This window comes from Hemiscyllium ocellatum, chromosome 2 (assembly GCF_020745735.1).
Source record: "Hemiscyllium ocellatum isolate sHemOce1 chromosome 2, sHemOce1.pat.X.cur, whole genome shotgun sequence".
Taxonomy (NCBI): domain Eukaryota; kingdom Metazoa; phylum Chordata; class Chondrichthyes; order Orectolobiformes; family Hemiscylliidae; genus Hemiscyllium; species Hemiscyllium ocellatum.
This window is the reverse complement of record NC_083402.1, coordinates 120,950,009-120,974,242: the sequence shown is the minus strand read 5'-3', so window position 1 is coordinate 120,974,242 and position 24,234 is coordinate 120,950,009. Positions and strand designations below refer to the sequence as shown.

Genomic DNA, 24,234 nt, shown 5'->3' with positions numbered 1-24,234 from the left:
CATCCCAAACTCAAATCATAAATGATACAACACATGGCACTCAGCTGATTATTATCTTGAACTCACCATGGACAGAAGTACTTTCCACTCCCAGGACATCTAAGGATTCCTGACATCAGTGCCATATTTAAAAGGCTATTTCACATCCGGCATCCAGAGCTTCCCTGCAAGGCTCAATTTATTTGCCCTGAGTATGGAAAATAAGGGGAAATTGGTACTGTGCTTTGCAAATAATGACCTGGAGGTTCTGGTGAATAGGAGGCTGCAGAGGAATGCCATCCTCTTCCTCCAGGATCATTCCAGACGGCCACAACACCAGACCATGTCTGCTCTGTCGTTATCACCCATTGTCCAGAGAAATGTCCAGCAGTCTAACAAGAAGATTAATTACCATATCTGCTTTGCCATGGTAAGTGCCATACTCTTCTCTCTGATATATCGCACTCAATCCATCTCTGCTACGGCACTTATCTTCACCAACTTCATGGTCTACCACTCTCAGTCTTGCATAAAATATTTTCCCTCAGTCAATGCACAACCACCACTCCACCCCCACTCCCCAAGACCCCCACCACGACCAGTAAGCACCCAAACAACTAACAGTACACAGCCTTTGTGCTGCATACTCACTCACTTGGGACACCAACCATCCTTCCAGCAGCAATAGCTGTGCAACACACTTTCATCTCACTCAATTTCTACTTTTGTCTCAATCCAGAAGAATATGACTCATGATAGGGCCGACAGAGCTAAAACGGTGGTGGGGTGCCCAACATTTGACTCCATAACCTAGAAAGAGAGGATGCTAGCGCTTACTAGTGAGGACTGGGATCATTCCTGTGGAGATGCTGGAAACCCCATATCCTGGAGTTTGCATTGCTGTGCTAATGTCCCATTAACACCGTGGTGAATGTGTTCTGAACATACCCAAACTTGCTCACGACACAGTCTCACTTTTGAGTCCTTCCGGTAATCATGGTAACAGCACTGTCTCAGTGTTCAAGACTGTAGTCCTGCAAGACATCCCTTCTTCCCTTTTGAGGAAGAACAAATGGGTGACTCAGAGGATGAACCATCAAGACTGCCATTTGTAGGCTCCACCAACTCAGATACTGACACCTTGGTGAGTATTTTGTCTAGAGTTGGGAACATCTACTTGAGTATATCACTGCCATATCGCAACAGCTGGTTGAAGGAAACGGCATCTGAAGTTGCTGGCCCTTGGAGGACTGCTGGAGAACAGGTACTTGTGCAGTCCCAAGCAGGAGATGACCTCATGGAGGTACTGGAGAGACTGACACAAAGGTTGCACGACTGCACCAAAGCTGTTGGGACCCTGCGACATCTGGCATATGAGTGTCTGGCTGCCTCCATGAACAGATTGACAGCTGCCAGGTCCAGCAGTCTCAGAGTTAGATGGACACACACACAGGCCTTCACTCTATCATTCCACCGATTGTTAATAGGGGACCTTTGCCTCACTCAGTTTCCCCTTCCTAGTCAGCCGGCAAATAGAGAAGGAACCACTTTCAGGCCCTCTAGATGTCTTCTCTCAGGACACTACTGAGGGGTGACCAAACCTTACACTTCCACGTTGCCTGCCACTTTCCCCGCTCCCCCCAATTGCATAGAGGAGTTTAAGTTGATTAGCATGAACTACTCTCTCGCCAGGATACGGACAGTGGGTCTGGACCTTGAGACACTCATGTTCCAACGGATCAGCCAAGCAAAACTCCAAGATCAACAGGCTGCACTGTTGGTCAGACTATCCCTACACCTACTACAGAACCAGGACTGAGATATACTGGGAGAGAAAGAAAGAAGCAAACCTTCTCTGGACACATGATGGCATGAGTGAAACTTCATTGTAAACATGTTTTCCCATTTGTTAATAAATATTCACTGTTCATCATCATCTGTATGAGAGAGTCTGTATAGCTGCACAACAATAACAAGGAAGCTATAGAGGTTTGCGGTGCACGGTTAATGGTACAAGGTGTGAAATGAGCAGCTCCTGCACATGGGCAGTCTAAAGGATATTGGAAGGTGATTGCTATTTTGGTAACTAGGGTGAATCACTCTGGGCTGCATTATATTGCTTGTGCTTCATAGCCATCAATGGGAATAACTCCTGACGTATGATATGGTTAAGAGTGCTTGGGGCCAGAATTTGGTGTTCACATAGTAGGGCACTGCCTAAGATTCACATGCAGCATTTAACACTCGCAGGGCTCTTCCATCTGGACTGTGTGAGTGCCTTGTGTAATGCCATTGTACTTTGAAGGCCTCATATTTCTGATATGGTCCCTTTCCTCACAAAATGAAAGCGTGCTAGCAGCCATTTTCAGCTCCATTGAGCACTTATTAGTTACAGCACGATGGAGGAAGCAATGAATCTCATTCTCAGTCTCTTACCCCATGATGAAACCCAAACGTATACATTCCCTTTTTGGTCTCTATCCCTATCAAACTTGAACTTCCCCACTCCCAACCTAATTTGTCTGTCTCAATCCACATCTCCTCAATTTATCCTGTCCTCTCTCCAGTCCCAGGCATATCGGCAACATAACTGGTGGAGTAGGCCATAGTACTCCCTTAAAGCCAAGTGGTGCTGAATATCAATGATCACCACCTCGCATACCCCCTGTTTCCCTTCCATGTTGAGTCACCTCTCTTCCTTACATATTGACTGTTCCCTTCACAATTACTACTCTCTCTACAACACAGCATACTACCTCTATTCCCTACAATTGAGTTTCACCGCTTCCCCTTCCACAGTAGTTGCCCCTGATAACATCCCCTTAACATTTAGTGGAAGGATCCCCAGGACTGAGCATTTCCCATACCCTGAATTGACTCAGGTGGACAGCCTCGAACAATGAGTGAGCAGACCGCTGACTGATCTCAGTGCACCTCTCTAATTGACTTCCAAGGTTGACGCCTCAGTTTTTTTTAAGATATGCCTGGTGTTGTCCTCCTGCTCTCATTGAACCAGGGTTGACTCCGGCTGTCAATGATAGACTTTTCCTGGGCTCCGATCAGCTGGGCCTGGTAGCATTCCAGATCAGTATTACCAGTTGAAAATGTTTGTTGTTGTTGTGAAGCCTGAATTACCATCAGTATCTGGCTGACACTGGTTTCTGGGCGATTGTCTGATGCTCACATTGAGCAAATGATGAAGACTAAAGTGAAGCCATATGCTGAAGCCCCGATGATTTTAATTTCATTGTTTGCCTGAAGTGATTTTAAGCAACTATGAGTCGGTATCCACTTATTGCCATCCCAGCTACCTTCCCCCCCCTTCCCCCCTCCCCAGCCCCACCCTCCTATATATCTCTCAGCTCCCTTCTCCTTCCACATTCCTGACAAAGGGCTCATGCCCCCAAAATGTCGACTCTCCTGCTACTTGATGCTGTTGGATCTGCTGTGTCTTTTCCAGCACCACAAATTTCAATTCTGATGTGATTTTAAGTTCAATGTGACATTGCCAAAGTCAACGTATGATAAGGGCTTGTTGGATTTTCTCTGAATGTGTGTACTGTACAATTTTCAAAAACTTGAATGAACCCAACGAGGCATTTATAAGTGAAGAACATTAATTTGTACAAAAAAACATAATAAGCGTGTGAATAAACATCTCAAAATGTGAATGCACAAGTTAAATGATGTATGATGACACGTGTAAATGATACAAATAAATACTTCCTGTAACACACACAGATAGGATTCACCTCCTGACAATGTTGTTTCTTGTTGAACTCTTGTGTTTGAGAGACGCGGAATTTGCTTTACCTGAAGTATGCTGTAAGAGAAGAAAGGAATTAATCAAGGTCCAATAAAATTAGGCTAGCAAAGCAAAAACTTTTATTCACCTGGTCTCCGCCAGACACTCTCTTTTACACTTACTATCTGTATTTGTGTGTGTTTGATGTTGCATTTTGATTTTTTTTAAAATCAGTGTTAATAGGTAATAAAATTATTCTTTATTTCACTCAAGGAAACCTTGATAATTGACCCCTTCCTTTTGAAACAACAGAAACATTACAGTGGAGAAAGAGACTACTCAGCCCACTATGTCTGTGCCAGTTGAATAAACTAGCCACCCATTCCAATCCTACTTCTGAGATTCTGTTCTGCAGTCCTGCAGGTTACAGTGTTTCAGGTGCAGACCAAGGTTCCTTTCAAATGAGTTGAGGGTTTATGCCTCACTCAGCAAGCTGGGCAGTGAATTCAAGACACCCATTCCCTTCTCGATGAAAAAGTTTTACCTTATGTCCCCTCTAATCAGTCTATCAATAATTTTAAATCTCTGACCTCTCATTCTTTACCTCTCCAATAGGGGAAACATCTGTTCCCTCTCCTCTCTGTTCGAGCCCCTTATTATTTTTACACTTCAATTAACCCACCCCTCAGCCTCCTTTGTTCTGAGGAAAACGATTCCAGTTTATCCAATCTTTCCCCTTGGCAGGAAATTTCGAACCATTCCAACATTTTTATAAACTTCCTATAGACTCTCTTCAAAATAATTGCATCCTTCTTGAAATACTAACAATCCAATGGTGACTAGCAGATTCCGTGACCTGTGTAGTAACTGGAGTTTGATGAGTTGTATTTTTTTAGGTGGTTTGTGCACCCCCAATTTTGTTTTTGCATGTTCTCAACAAAGCTTCACAATGGGTTTGATGCTCTCTTGAATTAACCTTCTCTGTTTTGCGTCATCACAAACCAGGGACTCGTAGGCAGGTATGTTTAATCTCCTCTACAATCTCTTGATGACATTTTGAAAGCATCTCTACTGTCCTCCTGACAGTCCTGTCAGAAGCAAGATCAAGCAGACCAGTTGCTTCAGTCGTCTGGTGTCATGCACATGAACAACATGTTCCACCCAGCAAGGCTTGTTTTTGAGGGTTTTTTAAAATTCATTCATGGTTGCTGCTGGAGTCCTTGGTATATTATAACATCCTTGGCATATAATAACATTCGCAAAGGGGGAAAATTAGAAGGAGAGTTTCCTGATTTTGACCTAGTAAGAGTGAAGGAACAGTGATGTAGTTCCAGGTCATGATGGTGTGTGGTTTGGAGGGGAACTTGCAGATTATGGTACATCCTCTGTTCTTGTCCTTCTTGGCAGTGGACATCATGGCTTTTCAAGATTAAATCGGATGGGCCGTGGTGAGCTATGGGATTTATATATATTTTTGATATCATTTATTTTAATTTTGGTATTTCTGAAGTTAATAATTAACTTCGAAATATTTCTGTAGCCATGGTGATTTCTCTTACGCAGTTCATTGAAACTTCTTTGTGGATTTGTGTTGATTTTAGGATTTTATATCTGATCAAGGTAGACCATTGAGCGTTTGGGTAAGTGTACATTGCTCAGAGGGAGGGACTTTTCCTTCAGTTTTCATTTTATTTTGGGCACTACTGTGAAGTTCTCCGAAGGTGATGGTTGTGCAGAACAGTGCAGCTGAGAAGGGGAGAATATTGTAAAATTCCTCAGACTCAGGTATTTAATGATCGTCCGAAACCAAAATTTTGGAAAAAAATCTAGAAGGGGTTAATTGAAGCTGAGTATGTTTAAATTCAGGTGTATGATAGTTTGAGAAGAAGCTGTCCATATTTTCAGTCCAGAAATTAAAATCACAGTTAGTTTAACCCTATCAAGGTGGGAGAATTTTTTTTCTCTGATATGTGGAAGAACTGCTTTTGGGTCCTGAACAAAGCATTTTTTTTTTAGAACTTGTAAAGCTGAGCTTTTACTGTATGTTTAAAGCTCTTTACATTTGTGTTGTAATTGTCCTCTGAAATGGCCGAGCAAGCCATTCATTTGTACCAATCGCTACATGGTCTCACTGAAATGAAACCAGATGATCACTGCCCTAGGTACCGGAAAAGACAATGGCAGAAACAATTCTGTCAACTCCGCAAAGTCCTCCTCACCAACGTGTGGAGATTAGTGCTAAAATTGGAAGAAGCGTCTCACAGACTAGTCAAGCAACAGCCTGATATAGTCAAAATCATAGAATCATATCGTACAGACAGTGTCGGAGTCACTAAGACCACCATCCCGAGATATTTCCTGTCGCACCAGCAGGACAGACCCAGCAAAGGTGCCAGCATAGAGGTGTGTGGATAGGAGGGAGATGCCCTGGGAGTCCTCAACACCAGATTACACATGGGCCAGGAAACTTCCTGCTGATTGCCACGAAATGTCCTCTATCAGCTGATGAATCAATTCTCCTCCATCTTGAACAACACTTGGAGGAAGTGCTAAGGATGGCAAGGGCTCCACAAATGGATTCTGGGTGGGGGATTTCAATGTACACCATCAAGAGTGGCTCAGCAGCAGCACTACTGATCAAGCTAGTCAGTTCTGAAAGGATATAGCTGCTAGACCAGGGTCTGTGGCAGGTGGTGAAGGAACCAATAAAAGGGAAAAGCCTCATTCCTGATGAAGGGCTCCTGCCCAAAATGTCGATTTTCCTGCCTCCCGGATGCTGCCTGACCTGCTGTGCTTTTCCAGCACCACTCTAATCTTGACTCTAATCTCCAGCATCTGCAGTCTTCACTTTTGCCTCATCCTTACCAGTCTGCTGGCTACAGATGCTTCTATTCATGACAATATCAGTAGGAGTGTCCACTGCCCAGTCCCTGTGGACACAAAGTCCCATCTTCACATTGAGAAACGTCCATCATTTTGTATTGCACTATCACTGTGCTAAATGGGCCAGACTTCGAACAGATCTGGCAACTCAAGACTGGGCATCCATGAGGAGTTGTGGGCCATCAACAGCAGCAGAAACCTACTCCAGCACAATCTGTAACCTCAAGACCTGGCCTTACCTCCACTCAACCATTACCATTAGACATTACCATCATTCAAAGTTCAATGCAGAGCGCAGGAGAGCATGCCAGGAGCAGCACCAAGCATATCTGAAAAAGTGGTGTCAACCTGGTGAAGCCACCAAACAGGGCTACTTGCATGCCCAAAAGCATAAGCAGCAAATGACTGACAGAGCTAAGTGGCCCCCATAACCAACGGATCTAAGCTCTGCATTCCTGCCACATCCAGTCATGAATGGTGGTGGACAATTAAACAACTCCTCAAGTATCCCCAATCTAAATGATGGAAGAGCCCAGCACATCAGTGCAAAGAATGGATGATCCATCTCTGCCTCCTCCGATGGTCCCCAGCATTGCAGATACCAGTCTTCAGCCAATTCATTCACTCCATATGATGTAAAGAACTGTTGGAGACACTGGATACTGCTAAATCACGGGCCCTGACAATAGTCTGGCAATAGTACTAAAGGCTTGAGCTTCAAAACTTCCTGGTCCCCTAGCTAAGCTGTTCCAGTACAGTTACAACTGGTATCTACCCGACAATGTAAAACATTGTTCTGACCATAAAAAAAGCAGGACAAATCCAACTCAACCAATTTCTGTCCATCAGTCTACTCTCGATCATCTGTAAAGTATTGGAAGGTGTCATCAACAGTATTATCAAACAGCACCTACTCAGCAATAACCTGCTCAGTGATGCCCAGATTGGGTTTGCCAGGGAAACTCAGCTCCTGAACTCATTACAGCCTTTGTTCAAACCTGGACAAAAGAACTGAATTCCAGAGATGAGGTGAGAGTGACAGCCCTTGACATCATGGCTCCATTTAATCAAGTGTGGCATCAAGAAACCTTGGCAAAACTGGAACCAATGGGAGTCAGAAGGCAAACTCTCTGGTGATTGGAATCATACCTGGCATATAGGAAGAGTATTGTGGTTGCTGGAGTTCAGACATCTCAGCTCAAGGACATTTCTACAGGAGTTCCACAGGGTAGTGTCTTAGGCCAAACCATCTTCAGCTGCTTCATCAATGACCTTCCATCCAATATAAGGTCAGAAGTTGGTGTGCTCATTTGCCATTAAGCGATGAATATGCCCAGTGGAGGGCACTGTATGTGGGAGTCCTCCCCCTTTCTCTCAGGTATCTGGGGTGGAAGGTGCTGCACGCAGCCATCCTCTGCAATCACAGATTACGGTGGTTATGGACTCCCAGCCCAACTGCTTGTTCTGTGGTGTCGTAGCGTCCCTGGGCCATGTATATATTGAGTGTGGGTGAATGCACTCCTTTTTTGATTTTCTTAAAAACCTTCTCCTGTTTTGGTTGCACTTCAATCCCACACTCCTGATCTTTGGGCACCCAGTGCGGAGTGGGGAGGGGAGGTCAGAGGACCTCCTCATGAGTCTGCTCCTGGGCCTGACCAAACTGGCCACGACAGGTCCAGGCAGCGGGCTGCAGAATGGGTTATTAGGGCCGATTGCCTGCCCCTCTTCCACACGTATGTCAGACAGCATCCAAGGAATAGGAAATTCGACGTTTGATGAAGGGCTTATGCCCTTGATGAAGGGCTTATGCCTGAAATGTCGAATTTCCTATTCCTTGGATGCTGCCTGACCTGCTGTGCTTTAACCAGCAACACATTTTCAGCTGTGATCTCCAGCATCTGCAGACCTCATTTTTTACACGTATGTCAGAGCATGGGTGTCCCTGGAGAAGGAGCATGTGGTCCACCAACACCCTCGAGATTTTCAGGGAATGGTGGGCACCACAAGGTGTGGAGTGTATTATTTCCTTCTCCAACTCTATTTCGTCCCCTTCACCGTTTGATCATGCAGCATTGTCTTTTGATGTGAAGGGCATTGCTTGTCACTGATCACTTGGGTGTTTCCTTTCTTCCTGGTGGTGGAAACTGAATAAAGATTGGTAGACCCGGTATCTTTCACTGTGTCTCACACCTGCACACACACAACATGGGTGCTGGGGAAAAATAATTATTACCACAGGAGCGGTAGTGTGGGGTTTTTTTAAAAAAGAGAAAACAAGGAAAAAACAAAGAAAAAGAAAAAAAAGACAAAAAAAAGTAACCAGGAGGAGGAAAATATATAACCAGAAGAAAGAAAAAGGTGAAAAAAAGTTCAGAAGTAGGGATATTCGCCAATGATTACACATTCACGACTCCTCAGATACTGAAGCAGTCCATGTTCAAATGCAACAAGATCTGGACAATATCTGGGCTTGAGCTCACAAGTGACAAGTATTGTTCACATCACACAAATTCCATGCTATGGCCATTGCTAATAAGTGACAAACTAACCACAGTCCCTTGACATTCATTGTTGTAAACATCACTGAATCTCCACTTATCCACATCCTGGGATAATCATTGACAGAAACTCAGCTGCACTCACCACGTAAACACAATGGCTACAAGAGCAGATCAGAGGCTAGGGATACTGCGGCAAGTAATTCACCTCCTGACTCACCTAAGCCTGGCCATTATGCACAAGGCACAAGTCAGGAGTGTGGTGGAATAATCTCCACTTGGCTGGAGGTGCAGCTCCAACAACCTTCTCAAGGGCAACTAGGGATGGGCAATAAATATGGGTCAGCCAGCGACACCCACATCCCACAAATGAATATAAAAGCACAAAAAGTAAATACCTTGATCATTCTATTTTATCATTTTCCTTTTGTTTAATAAATTTCTGCTTTATTATTAAAACTGAACCTGCAACATTAAATGCTTAAATTCTAGTGAGAGATCACACTGTTAAAACCAAAGCAGAATAAAATATGATTTATTAAGCCAAGTTTCAATTTGGGATCTGACTTGTCCGGCAATAACATTGGCTGGAATCATAACAGTTACCCATAGTGTCTCTTGCAGAACATACATACTCCTGCCACTATGCAGTGGCGGTGAAGGGAGTAAATGGTGAAGGTGGTGGATGGGGTTTCAAATAAGCAGACCATTTTGTCCTGAATGGTATCAAGTATCTTGAGTGTTGTTGGAGCTGCACTTATTCAGGCAAGTGGATGAAGAATATTCCATTACACACCTGACCTGTGCCTTGCAGATGGTGTTTAAACATTGGAGAGAGAGGAGGTGAGTTGCACATTGCAGGATCCCTGGCCTCTGACCTGCTCCTGTAACCATTATATTCATACGGCTAGTTCAGTTCAGTTTCTGGTCATTAGTAACTGGCAGAATATTGATTAACACTACACTGTCAGGTTGAGGAGAGGGCACTGCTGATGGAACACTGTTCTTACCATTGAATTAGGAGGATCTTTTAAAAGCATCACTTGTAATATTTCTCCAGAAGTGCCTGCTGTATGTTGTCCAAGTCTCCAAAGCATAAAGGATTGAATGAAGGCACTTTATGGGAAGATGTTGACATAGTGATAACACCACTAGACTCATAATCCAGAACCCTACGTTGTAATACTTTGGTGACATAGATTTGAGAAACCATCATGGTGAGACTTGAATTCAATAAAAATCTAGAATTAATAGCTGGCCCAGTAATGAGCATGAAACCTTTGTCGAATATTGTAAAAATCCATCTGGTTCACTCATGAAATTTATTGAAGGAAATCTGCCATCCTTAGCTGATGTGGCTGAAATTCATGTGACTCCATATATCCAGTATTATTAAATCTTTATGCCCTTTGAAATGGTCAAGAAAACCATTGAGTTCCAGGACAATTTAGGATGGTCAATAAATTCTGGCCCAGCTAGTGATGCACTCATCCCACAAATGAAACAAAAAGATTCTGGAGAAAGTGTGATAAAATTTAACACATATATCTTCTTACAATTATACAAGGCTTTAGTGAAACTTGTGGAGTAATGGTGCAATTTTCGTCTCCTCTGGGGGAGATATTCTGGAGGAAATGCATTAATTGGACTGATTCCTGGGGTGGCAGAATGTATGAAGAGAATTTGGATTGGTTAGGACAATATTCATTGGAGTTTGGAAGAATGTAGGACAATCTCATAGAAACCTATAACAGTACAGGATAAATGCAGGAAGGATGCTCCCAATAACCCAAGGTGTCCAGAGCCAGGGGTTACAGTTTAACTTTGTAGTGTAGGCAATTTAGGATTGTGATTAGGAGAAATTTCTTCTCTAGCAAGTGGTGAAAATTCTTTGCCACAGAAATCAGTTGAGGCCAAAGCATTGAATGTTTTCAATATAGTTCTTAGGGCTAAGGGGATCAAAAGTCATAGGGAGAAAGTGGAACAGTGTACTGATTAGGATGATTCTATTGAATGGCAGAGCAGATACTAATGGCTGAATGGCCTGATCCTGTTCTTACTTTTTTTTATTTTTCTGAAGAATATTGCCAGGGAAAGAGGTTGAATCTCTTTTTATACCATCTCTGGTAAGAACTTCCAATTTCTTCACTAAAAATTACACACATACATATATATATGTGTGTGTGTGTATCTAGATTGTATTTGCTTTGTGAAATAAATTTTGCTGCTTTTGTGACTATGTTCAATGACTGACTACCACAGAACCGAAACTGCAAAAAGAAAACTTAAGGTCTATTAGATTCAACTTGGGAATTTAACTTGTCCAGTATTGTCATCAACTTGATTCATCACAAGATAAACACAGAGAAATGAAGATAGATAGATATTGGCACCAAATGCAGATGCTCACATCAAGCATGAGCAGTTGCATGGGGTGATCTTTCAGCAAAACTCAATTCTCTGTTCTTAGTGCAAATGCATCATTAACAGCTTAAAGAAAAACAGGACATGCAGTAGCATCTGTGAAGTTTCAGAACTCAGTTGAAAACCTATTTGAGGAGGAAGTAGGAAATATTCAATTGCAAAAGCTGATGCATTTATGGAAGGCTAACATGACAGTGGAGTAGGACTTCAGGAAGTAAAGAAGATCAGAGAGACATTGATGTCTTTATCCATTCATAGGTTGGTCTGATAGATAAAGTGGTTGAAATGTTAAGGGGAATATTTGTCTTTATTAGTCCAGGGATTGTATAGGCAAAGTGTTTATGATGGAGCTGCAGATAATATTTTATTTTAGGTTATAGTCAGTATACTATGCAAATTTGAGGTCACCACAGGGTAGCAAGGACATGACTGCGCTAGTGAGGGCGAAGAAGAGATTCATCAGGATGTTTCCAGAACTGAAGTAATTCAGCTATGAAGAGAGATTAGATATCCTTGGGCTTAGTTTTCCTTAGAAGAAACTTTTGAGGACCATAGACAGGGCAAATAGGGAGACATGTTTCCCCTTAGCAGAGGGATCAGTAACCAGAGAACAGCGTTAAGGTAAGAAGTGGGAGGATTAGAAGGGATGTGAGGAAAAATCTTTACACCCAGGGAGTTGTATCTGGAACACAAAAGGGTGGTAGAGGTGTGAACCATCAAGCCATTTAAGAAAATTTAAATGACGACTTGAAATACCATAGCATTCCAGACTTTGGAGCAAGTTGGAAAATGGGATTAGAATGGATGGATGATTATTGACCTGCTCAACTAGGATGGGCTGAAGGAACTCCTTCCATGTACTTTGACTGTAAATGTGGGATTGGATACCTCAAGAGTTGTAATTGTTAGGGACTGAAACTGTGGTGTGTGATGGACATCAGGGACAACAAATAAAAATTTTATTTCTTCGATTGTTAATTCTTTGACCTTTTTGGTTTGACGACTCCAGGGCAAACCCAGCGGACACTTACTTGTTTATCAAAAGGAGTATATCCTCCCACTGTTCGATATGCACACCCAAAGTGTCAGCTTCAGCCAGGTAAGTGGTGTGCCCTTGCCATTTTCTCCCCACTGTTTCTCAGTGCTGGAGAAGAAGCCCATCAGTTCACATCATGACAAGCGAAGCTCCCTGTCCACAAGGCGAAAGCTTCCAGGTTTTCAAGGGGACCTTTATCCATGCCACTCACACTTCCCCAATGGAAACGCTCACCCCTCGTATTCTGGGAATTACCAGGATGGGAAAGGTGAACACCCATGTTTCAAATTTCCCTAACAAACTCTAAGTTACTGTAGAAGGTGTGAAATCAGTTGTTAAATCAGTATGTTTTGTTTTTAAGTGTGCATCGAACAGTGCTGCATGATTTGAGATTTTAATAAAAGGTTTGTGTGCAAAAGTATGGAATCCTTCTCTTTATTAGTCCATGATTTGGAGATGCCGGTGTTGGACTGGGGTGTACAAAGTTAAAAATCGCACAACAACAGGTTATAGTCCAACAGGTTTAATTGGAAGCACTAGCTTTTGGAGTGCTGCTCCTTCATCAGCTGTTTGTGGAATATAAGATCGTAAGACTCAGAATTTGTAACAAAAGTTTATAGTGTGATGTACCTGAAATTGTATATTGAGAAAGACCTGGATTGTTTGTTAATTCTCTCATCTTTTCGAATGAATGTGGCAGCTACTCATGTGACTCAACCAACGTTGTCTATCTCGTACACTGCAGGAAAGGATGAGCAGGGGCCTGGTACATTGATGAGACCGAGCAGAGGCAATGGCAACGGATGAATGGACACCACACGACAATCAACAGACAGGACAGTTCCCTCCCCATCAGAGAACACTTCAGCAGTCTGGGACATTCGACCTCGGACCTGCAGGTGACCATCCTCGAAGGCGGACTTTGGACAGGCAACAAAGCAAAGTGGCCGAGCAGAAGCTGAAAGCCAAGTTTTGGTATCCATGGAGATGTTCTCAATCAGGACCTTGGTTTCATGTCACACTACAGGTGATCCCACTGCACGACACACACAGAGGCACAGACACACTCCCACCCACACACACTCCTACAGACCCATGCACTCACACAGACCCTCTCTCATATGCAAGCTCTCTCTCATTCGCTCACAGATACATTCCCACACCCTCACATACATGCACCATCTCAGAGACTTATACCACTTTAATTGCACACTTAAACGCATACATTCTCTCTCTCACAGACACTCATGACCCCCTAACCCGCACAAAAACACACACACTTGACAAATTACACTTTATGTTGTTCAAAAACTGCATGAATCCTTTAAATATTCTGTAAATCTGTTTTTTAGATTGGAATGTCTGAACATTATGGCACAGACATTTTCATGCAGGGCAGCTTATACGTTAAATGCATTATCTGGGCCAACATGACACCAATTCTTAAATTTCACTTGAGAATGTAACTTTTAAAAAGTTCTGTGATTTACTTAAGAAAGAACTGAAACCAACATGTTCATTCTAAAAGATGAGAGACTTAGCAAACAATCCAGGTCTTTCTCAATATGTCATTTCAGTTACATCACATCATAAACTTTTGCTATAAACTCTGTGTCTTACAATCATATACTCCACAACAAAGTGATGAAGGTGCAGCGCTCCGAAAGCCAGTGTTTCCAAGTAAACCTGTTGGCCTGTAGCCTGGTATTGTGTGATTTTTAACTTGATTAGTCCAGGCTCTGAATAGGCAAGGAGTCTGTGATAGACCTACATACAATGTTATATAGGTCACAGTCGGAGTACCACATGATAGGAAGGACATAATTGCACTTGAAAGGGCGAGAAGAGATTAATCAGGATGTTTCCAGAGCTGAAGTATCCTTGGGGTTGGTTTTCCTCAGAACAAAGTTTTGAGGGCCAGAGACGTGGTAAATGGGAGAAATGTTTCCGCTTACCAGAGGAATTAGTCACTAGGGAACAGCCGTAAAGTAAGAAGTGGGAGGTTTCGAGGTGATGTGAAAAAAATTTTTCACCCCGGGTGTTGTATCTGGAACTCAAAAGGGTGGTAGAGATGTGAACCGTCAAGACATTTAAGATCAATTTAAATGATGACTTGAAACATCTTAACATTCAAGAATTTGGTGCAAGTGTGGAAAATGGGATTAGAATAGTTGGATGATTATTAACCTGCTTAACTAGGATGGGCTGAAGGGAGTCCTTCCATGTACTTTGACTCTAAATGTGGGATCGGATACCTCAAGAGTGTCAATTGTTGGGGACTGAAATCTGTCCTTTTTAAACTGTGGTGTGCAATGGACACCAGAAACGACATGATTATTTGTTGAGATTTTATTCCTTCGATTGTTAATGCTTTGACTCTTTCGGTTTGATTACTCCAGGGAAAACCCATCGGACACTTATTTGTTTATCAAAAGGAAAGTATGGGCCCACTGTTCGATATGCACACCCAAAGTGTCAGCTTCAGCCAGGGAAGTGGTGTGCCTTTGACATTTTCTCCCGGTGCTGGAGAAGAAGCCCATCAGTTCACACCATGACAAGCGAAGCTCCCTGTCCACAAGGCCAAAGCCTCCAGGTTTTTAAGGTGACCTTTATCCATGCCACTCACACTTCCCCAATGGAAACACTCACCCCTCAAATCCTGGGGGTTACTGGATGGGAAAGGTGAGCACCTATGTTTCAAATTTCCTGTTTCAAACAAAACATTACTGTGGAAGGGCAAAATCGGGTGTAAAATTGGGATGTTTGTTTTTAAGATGTGCTTCGAGCGGTGCTAGATGATTTGAGATTTTAAAAAGGTTTACATGCAAAAGTATGGAATCCTCTTTATTAGTCCATGATTTGGAGATGCCGCTGCTGGACTGGGGTGTACAAAGTTAAAAATCACACAGCACCAGGTTATAGTACAACAGGCTTATTTGGAAGCACTAGCTTTTGGAGCACTGCTCCTTCATCAGATGATTGTGGAGTATAAGGTTGTAAGACACTGCATTTATAGCAAAAGTTTACAGGTGACGCAGCTGAAATTATATATTGGAAAAGACCTGGATTGTTTGTTAAGTTGTTCATCTTTTCAAGTGTACGTGACAGGTATGCATGTGACTCAACCAATGTTATCTATCTCTTACATTGCAGGCAAGGATGCACAGAGGCATGGTACATTGGTGACTCCGAACAGACACTACAATAAAGGGTGAATGGAGACCGCACAACAATCAACAGACAGGAGGGTTCCCTCCCAGCCAGAGAACACTTCAGTAGTCCGGGACTTTTGCCCTCAGATCTTCGAGTGACCATCCTCCAAGGTAGACTTGGAGACAGGCAACAAAGCAAAGTGACCAAACAGAGGCTGATACCCAAATTCAATACCCATGGGGATGGTCTCAACCGGGACCTTGGGTTCATGTCACACACACACACACACTCAGAGACCTCTACCTCTGCTCACATACAGACACACACATATAAGTTTGAGGGGTGAATTTGTATGGCAGAATAACATTTTAATTTAAAACTGCACCATCCATGTAATATTCTGTAAATCCATTTTTTAAATTCGAATCAATCTGAACATTGCGGCGCAGACAGTATCACACAGGGCAGTTCACACCTTAAATGCATTATCTGGGCCAACATGACACCAATTGAGAATGTAATGTAAGTTCACTTGAGAATGTAATTGAAAAAAATTCTGCAATTTACTTATGAAAGACCTGAAACCAACACAATAATTCTCAAAGATGAGAGATTTAATTAACAATTCGGGTCTTTTTCAATATATAATTTCAGTTACATCACACTGTAAACTTTTGCCATAAATTCTGTGTCTAATGATCTTATACACCAAAACAAACTGATGAAGGAGCAGTGCTCTGAAAGCTGGTGTTTCCAAATAAACATGTTGGCTTATAACTTGGTATTATGTGATTTTTTTTAACTTTATTAGTCCAAGCATTGAATAGGCAAGGACATTATGATGGAGCTGCAGATAATGTTATTAAGGACACTGTCGGAGTACTGTGTAAATTTGTGGTCACCACACGATAGGAATGACGTGATTACAATAATAAAGACGGAGAAGAGATTCATCAGGAGCTAATGTAATTCAGTTATGAAGAGAGACTAGATATCCTTTGGGTTGGTTTTCTTTAAAGCAAAGTTTTGAGGGCCATAGACAGAAAAAATAGGGAGACATGTTTCTCCTTAGTAACCAGGGAACAGCTTTAAGGTAAGAAGTGGGAGGTTTAGAAGGGATCTGAAGGAAAATCTTTGCACTCAGGGGCTTGTATCTGGAACTCAAAAGAGTGGTAGAGATGTGAACCCTCAAGATATTTCCGGACAATTTAAATGACGACTTGAAACACCATAACATTGAAGGCTTTGGAGGAAGTGTGGAAAATGGGATTAGAAAAGATGGATGATTATTGACCTACTCAACTAGGATGGGCTGGAGGGACTCTTTCCATGTGTTTTGACTCTAAATGTGGCATCGGATACAAGAGTGTCAAATGTTGGGGACTGAAACCTGTCCTGTTTAAACTGTGGTGTGTGATGGACACCAGGAACGACATGATTATTTGATTAGGTTTTATTCCTTTGATTGCTAAATATTTGGTCCTTTCGGTTTGATGACTCTAGGGCAAACCCAGCGGACACTTATTTGTTCATCAAAAGGAAGATATCCTCCCATTGTTCGATATGCATGCTCAAAGCGTCAGCTTCAGTTAGGCAAGTGGTGTGCCCTTGACATTTTCTCCCCACTGTTTCTCGGTGCTGGAGAAGAAGCCCATCAGTTCACATCATGACAAACGAAACTGCCTGTCCACAAGGCACAAACCTTTATCCATGCCACTCACACTTCCCTAATGGAAACTCTCATCCCTCCTGGGAGTTACCACGATGGGAAAGGTGAGCACCCATGTTTCAAATTTCCCATTTCAAACAAAAGCTTATTGCGCAAGGGCGGAATCAGGTGTTAAATTGGGATGTTTTGTTTATAGATGTGCATCGAATGGTGCTAGATGATTTGATATTTTTTTAAAAATGGTTACATGCAAAAGTATGGAATCCTTCTCTTTAGTAATCCATGAGTTGGAGATGGCGGCATTGGACTGCGGTGTGTAAACTTAAAAATCACACAGCACCAGGTTATAGTTCAACACGTCTATTTGGAAGCACTAGCCATCGGGTGACTATCCTCCAAGGCGGAGTTCGGGACAGGCAATCACGCAAAATGGCCAAGCAGAGTCTGATAGCCAAGTTCGGTATGCATGGGGATGGTCTCACACAGGACCTTGGGTTCATGCCACACTACAGATGACCCCACTGCACTCTACACACACACACAGACACAGACACACATACAGACACACATTCCTACAGACCCATATATTCATGCAGACCCTCTCTCATAAGTAAGCTCTCAGCCATACGCTCACATATATTCCTACACACACACACACACACACACGCCCTCTCATAGTCTTATACCACTTTAACCACATGCACACACATACAAATTCTCTCTCACAGGCACTCATAACCCCCTCAACTCCCTCCCCACAAATACGCCCACATGCACACCCACACACATATAAGTTTGTGGGGTGAATTTGTACTTGCAAAATTACATTTTATTTTGTTCAATAACAGCATGAATCCATGTAATATTCTGCAAATCAGTTTTTTTGATTGGAATCAGTCTGACCATTGTGGCACAGACAGTCTCACACAGGGCACCTCACACACTACGTGCATTATCTAGGCCAGACATGACACCAATTGTTAAAAATCTCTTGAGAATGTAACTTTTAAGAAGTTCTGCATTTTACTTATGAAAGAACTGAAACCAACATGTTCATTCTAAAAGATGAGAGACTTAACAAGCAATCCAGGTCTCTTTCAATTTATGATTTCAGTTCCATCACATTGTAAACTTTTGCTGTAAATTCTGTGTCTTACGATCTTAGTCTCCACAACAAACTGATGAAGGAACTGTGCTCTGAAAGCTAATGTTTCCAAATAAACCTGTTGGACTGTAACCTGGTATTGTGTGATTTTTAACTTTATTAGTCCAAGCATTGAATAGTCAAGGGGTTTGTAATGAAGCTACATATAACGACATATAGGTCACAGTCGGAGTACTGTGTAAATCTGTGGGCGCCACACGGTAGGAAGGACATGACTGCACTAGTGAGGGCATAGAAGAGATTCATCAGGATGTTTCCAGAGCTGAAGTAATTCAGCTATGAAGAGAGACTAGGTATCCTTGGGGTTGGTTTTCCTTATGACACAGTTTTCAGGACAATAGACAGGGCAAATAGGGAGAAATGTTTCCCCTTAGTAGAGGGATCAGTAACCAGGGAACAGCTTTAAGGTAAGAAGTGGGGGGTTTAGAAGGGATCTGAAGAAAACTCTTTGCACCCAGAGGCTTGTATCTGGATCTCAAAAGAGTGGTAGAGATGTGAACCCTCAAGATATTTCCGAACAATTAAACTGATAACTTGAAACACCATTTGGGGCAATGTGGAAAATGGATGATTCCTGCTCAACTAGGATGGGCTGAAAGGAGTCCTTCCATGTGTTTTGACTCTAAATGTGAGACTGGGTACCTCAACAGTGTCAATTGTTGGGGACTGAAATCTGTCCTTTGAAAATTGTGGTGTGGCACTAGGAACGACATGATTATTTGCTTAGATTTTATTCCTTCGACTGCTAAATATTTGGCCCCTTTGGTTTGATGATTCAAGGGCAAACCCAGCGGACTCTTATTTGTTTATCAAAAGGAAGGTATCCTCCCACTGTTCGATATACACGCCCAAAGCGTCAGCTTCAGTCAGGCAAGTGGTGTGCTCTTGACATTTTCTCCCCACTGTTTCTCGGTGCTGGAGAAGAAGCCCATCAGTTCACACCATGACAAGCGAAGCTCCCTGTCCACAAGGCGAAAGCCTCCAGGTTTTTAAGGGGACCTTTATCCATGCCACTCACACTTCCCCAATGGAAACGCTTACCCCTCGTATCCTGGGAGTTAACAGGACGGGAAAGGTGAGCACCTGTGTTTCAAATTTCCCATTTCAGACAAAACGTTAATGTGGAAGGGCGAAATCGGATGTTAAATTGGGGTCTTTTGGTTTTAGCTGTGCGTCTAACGGTGCTGCATGATTTGAGATTCTCGTTTAAAACAAAAAAGTTAGTGTGGAATGGCGAAATCGGTTGTGAAATTGGGATGATTTGTTTTCAGGAGTGCATCGAACAGTGCTGCGTGACTTCACATTTCTTTCAAAAAAGCGTTAGGTACAAAAGTGTGTAATCCTTTTTATTAGTCCAGGTATTGAACAGGAAATGAGTTTGTGATTGAGCTGCAAACAATGTTATTTCAGTCACTGTGGGAGTACTGTATAAATCTGTGGTCACCACACTATAGGATGGACTTGACAAGAGGATGTTTTCTGTCACTGATCCAAATGTCACGATCAGCTGGTTCTGGCTGTGGGAAACGGTGTGTTAGTTCATTTATTAGCCGTGCTTCCCGACGGTGGGTGGGATCTGGGTTTAGTCGCAGCTTCGGGCGACTGTCTGTGTGCAGTTTGCACATTCTCTTCCGTGGGTTTCCTCGCACAGTCCAAAGATGTGCAGGTCAGGTGGATTTATTGCCCATGGTGTCCAGGTTAGCCGTGGGGAATAAAAATTGCTGGAAATGCTAGCAGGTCCGGCTGCATCTGCAGAGAGAAATCAGAGTTAATATTTCAGGTCGAGTGACACATAAGGTATTGCAGCGCTTTCGCATAAGGGTTGAATCAAGATCAGATTCACTTCAGAGGGTCAGCGTGGACTCGATGGGCCGAATGATCTGATCCCACACTGGAAGGAATTCAATATCACCCTGAGGTTTGCAAGGCTTAACAACCTGATTTGCGTGAAAATCTTTATCTTACGATACAAGGATTAGAGCACAGTACAGGTTCCAACACTGATACAAATTGCAAATGAAACAAAGAACCGCAAATGCTGGAAATCTGAAACAAAACCAGAAATTGCTGGTGAAATCAGGTCTATGGCAGCACCTGTGGGGCGAGGCTGATAAATCTGCCGAGTTTCTCCAGCGATTTCTGTTTTTATTTGTAATTTAGGGAATTGTATTTGTATGGTCTCCGTGAGACAATTTCTAATCGTGGTATAATCTCTGTATGAGAATTTGTACTCTGTCACAAGTACCACATTTCGACATATGGTGGTAAGCTCCAGTTATCGTTTTTATTTCTTGATTGAGGATCCAGGGTCCATAGTCCAGGACATAAAACGAGTACATACACAGATACTAAAGTGGTTCTGTACACTCTATGCTTTTCCCCTTCTGGTTCAAATATGCTTTCTCGTTATTCCAGGGACCAATGGATGATATCTTGGCAAATACATGTCATGAGCCAGGCACATTGTCAAATCTCTTATCGTGTCTCCTCAGTCAGGACCAGCTTGGGCTTGAGTAGAGAAACACTGAACCAAACAGTGCAGGGAGAGGCAGTTTGGCTCATTGTGCCTGACTGACCCTTTCAGTCAAGCTGTCTAATTATTTCCACTTCCCGTGCTCTTTCTAAATGACCGATGCAAATATTTCGACTTCAAGTATTTATCGTTGCTGCACGTTACAACTGAATCTGGTCCAATCCACCCTTTCAGGCAGCACATTCTGAATCACGACGTGGAGGTGCCGGTGTTGGACTGGGGTGGGATAAGTTAAACGTCACATAACACCAGATTATCGTCCAACAGGTTTATTTCCAACTATGAGATGAATCGTTTCAGTTGCATCTTTTGCCATAAATTCTGTGTCGTAAGATCCGGCTCCACAATCACCTGATGAAGGAGCAGCACTCTGAAAGCTAGTGCTTCTAAATAAACCTATTGGACAATAACCTGGTTTTTAAAAATTAGATTACTTACAATGTGGAAACAGGCCCTTCGGCCCAACAAGTCCACACCGACCCGCCGAAGCGCAACCCACCCATACCCCTACATTTACCCCTTACCTAACACTAGGGGCAATTTAGCATGGCCAATTCACCTGACCCGCACATCTTTGGACTGTGGGAGGAAACTGGAGCACCCAGAGGAAACCCACGCAGACACGGGGAGAACGTGCAAACTCCACACAGTCAGTCGCCTGAGTCGGGAATTGAACCTGGGTCTCAGGCGCTATGAGGCAGCAGTGCTAACCACCGTGCCACCGAGCCACCCACTGGTGTTGCGTGATTTTTAACATTCTGGATCACAATGGCGTACTATGAAATATTGTTTTCTTTATGTTACGCCAGTTCTTTTAGCTACCATATTAAATCTGCGTACGCTTGATTACTGACCTTGCTGCTACATGAAACAGTTTCTCTGGATATCAAACCTACAGCTCAGCCAGCAAACCTCCACCCTAATCCTCAACCTGGGCTACAAACCTTCACAAACCTTGCGACAGCTTCTCTGTATTTACTCTCACGATTTCAAACAAAAATCCCACTCACCTGACTTCGTTGAAACAAAATGAGCCATAATTTTGGCTTGAGTCACTCAAGTTTAAGGCGAGTTGAACTTGGAAAATCAATCACCACAGTTCACTGAGTGAACGAAAAAGAAATTCCACATCATCAAAACATGGCTTTCCCATCTGTAATCATTTACAGCACTTGGCAAATGCTGTAACCAAACTGATTTTGCACATAACGTGCTGCTGTATGTTGTAACAAGTTCAATGCCTATTATTTGTAGTAGTATTGTGATTGGGAAATGGATATTGCAGATATAACTGATTAAGTAACAACTTGCACTGAAATTTAGGGGGTGATGGAATTTGGAATAAAAGTTATGAATTGAACAGGTTTGCAGACGTATATGGGATCTCTTTGGTCAGGGATTGCTCGGTAGAACAGAACTTGATCTCTGCTGAAAAGTTCATTGCAACAATACAATTTACTCATCAAAACATTATGTACATATGCAGATAATAAAGCAGTTCTGTACAGTCTTTGAATAAAAAAACATTTAATATTCCCTGCAGTTATAGAGTCATAGAGATGTACAGTATGGAAACATTTGGTCCATGCCGACCAGATATCCCAACCCAATCTAGTTCCACCATATCCCTCCAAACCCTTCCTATTCAAATACCCATCCAGATGCCTTTTAAATGTTGCAATTGTACTAGCCTCCATCATTTCCTCTGGCAGCCCATTCCATACACGTACCACTCTCTGTGCGAAAAAGTTGCACCTTAGGTCTCTTTTATATCTTTCCCCTCCCACCCTAAAACTATGCCCTCTAGTTTTGGACTCCCCCACCCCAGGGAAGAAATCTTGTCTATTTAGTCTATCCATACCCTTCATGACTTTATAAACCTCTAGAAGGTCATCCCTCAGCTTCCGACACTCCAGGGAAAACACCACCAGCCTATTCAACCTCTCCCTTTGGTTCAAATCCTCCAATCCTGGCAACATCCTTGTAAATCTTTTCTGAACCCTTTCAAATTTCACAGCATCCTTCCAATAGGAAGGAGATCAGAATTGCATGCAATATTCCAAAAGTGGCCTAACAACTGCAACATGACTTCCCAATTCCTGTACTCAACACTCTGACCAATAAAGGAAAGCATGTCAAATGCCTTCCTCAGTGTCCTATTTACCTGTGACTCTACTTTCAAGGAGCTATGAACCTGCACTCCAAGATCTCTTTGTTCAGCAACACTCCCTAGGACCTTACCATTAAGTGTATAAGTCCTGCTAAGATTTGCTTTCCCAAAATGCAGCACCTTGCATTTATCTAAATTAAACTCTATCTGCCACTTCTCAGCCCACTGACCCATCTGATCAAGATCCTATTGTAATCTGAAGTAACCTTCTTTGCTTTCCACTACACCTCCAATTTTGGTGTCATCCGCAAACTTAATGAGTATACCTCTTATACTCACATCCAAATCATTTATATAAACGATGAAAAGTGGTGGCCCCAGCACCGATCCTTGTGGCACTCCACCGGTCACAGACCTCCAGTCTGAAAAACAACCCTCACCACCACCCTCTGTCATCTCCCTGCATTCCATGAGATCTAACCTTGCTAACCAGTCTCCCATGGGGAATTTTGTCAAATGCCTTCCTAAAGTCCATGTAGATTATGTTGTTGAAACGAAAGACATCTCTGACTCATGCATGGCACTATTTACATTCATTCTGAGGCATTGAGAGGGTCTGATAACTGAAAAGACCCCTGTGCCATACTATTCTATATTAAATCACTTTCCAGGCCTTCTTTGAAAAGATACATTCCAGAATGGGGGGCGGGGTGGGGGGGGTGGAGTGACCTCTCCATCCCCTGCATCCCCCAAGTTTCTTCAAGGGCAATATACAGTGGAGCATAGAGACTGGGTATGCGAGAAGGATCTGACAAGTAGTGCCCTTCTCACCACCAGCCAGCTATATCTTGGTACTTATTGGAAAACTCTGACGATGAGGCATTCTGCCAAATGACTTTGTCAGTCTCCTCAGGGAACCACGTGACAGGATCCTTTTTCCATAGGATCTTGAGGATGTTACTTACGTCCTTGTGCTCTTGTGGTCCAAAGCGCTTTTCTTTGCAAATTAGTATCTGAATGACAAGTGATATGAAACAGT

The 24,234-nt window shown here is 42.8% G+C and overlaps 1 protein-coding gene across 1 annotated transcript in view; it reads left to right on the top strand.

Annotated features, from left to right (window-relative positions):
- The first annotated feature begins 19,495 nt into the window (after window positions 1–19,495).
- The window catches only part of gda (guanine deaminase), a 56,151-nt gene continuing 51,412 nt past the window's right edge, over window positions 19,496–24,234 (top strand). The window contains exon 1 of the mRNA XM_060841761.1: window positions 19,496–19,627. Within this exon, the coding sequence (XP_060697744.1) occupies window positions 19,496–19,627 (132 nt within the window). The remainder of the gene's footprint in view (window positions 19,628–24,234) is intronic.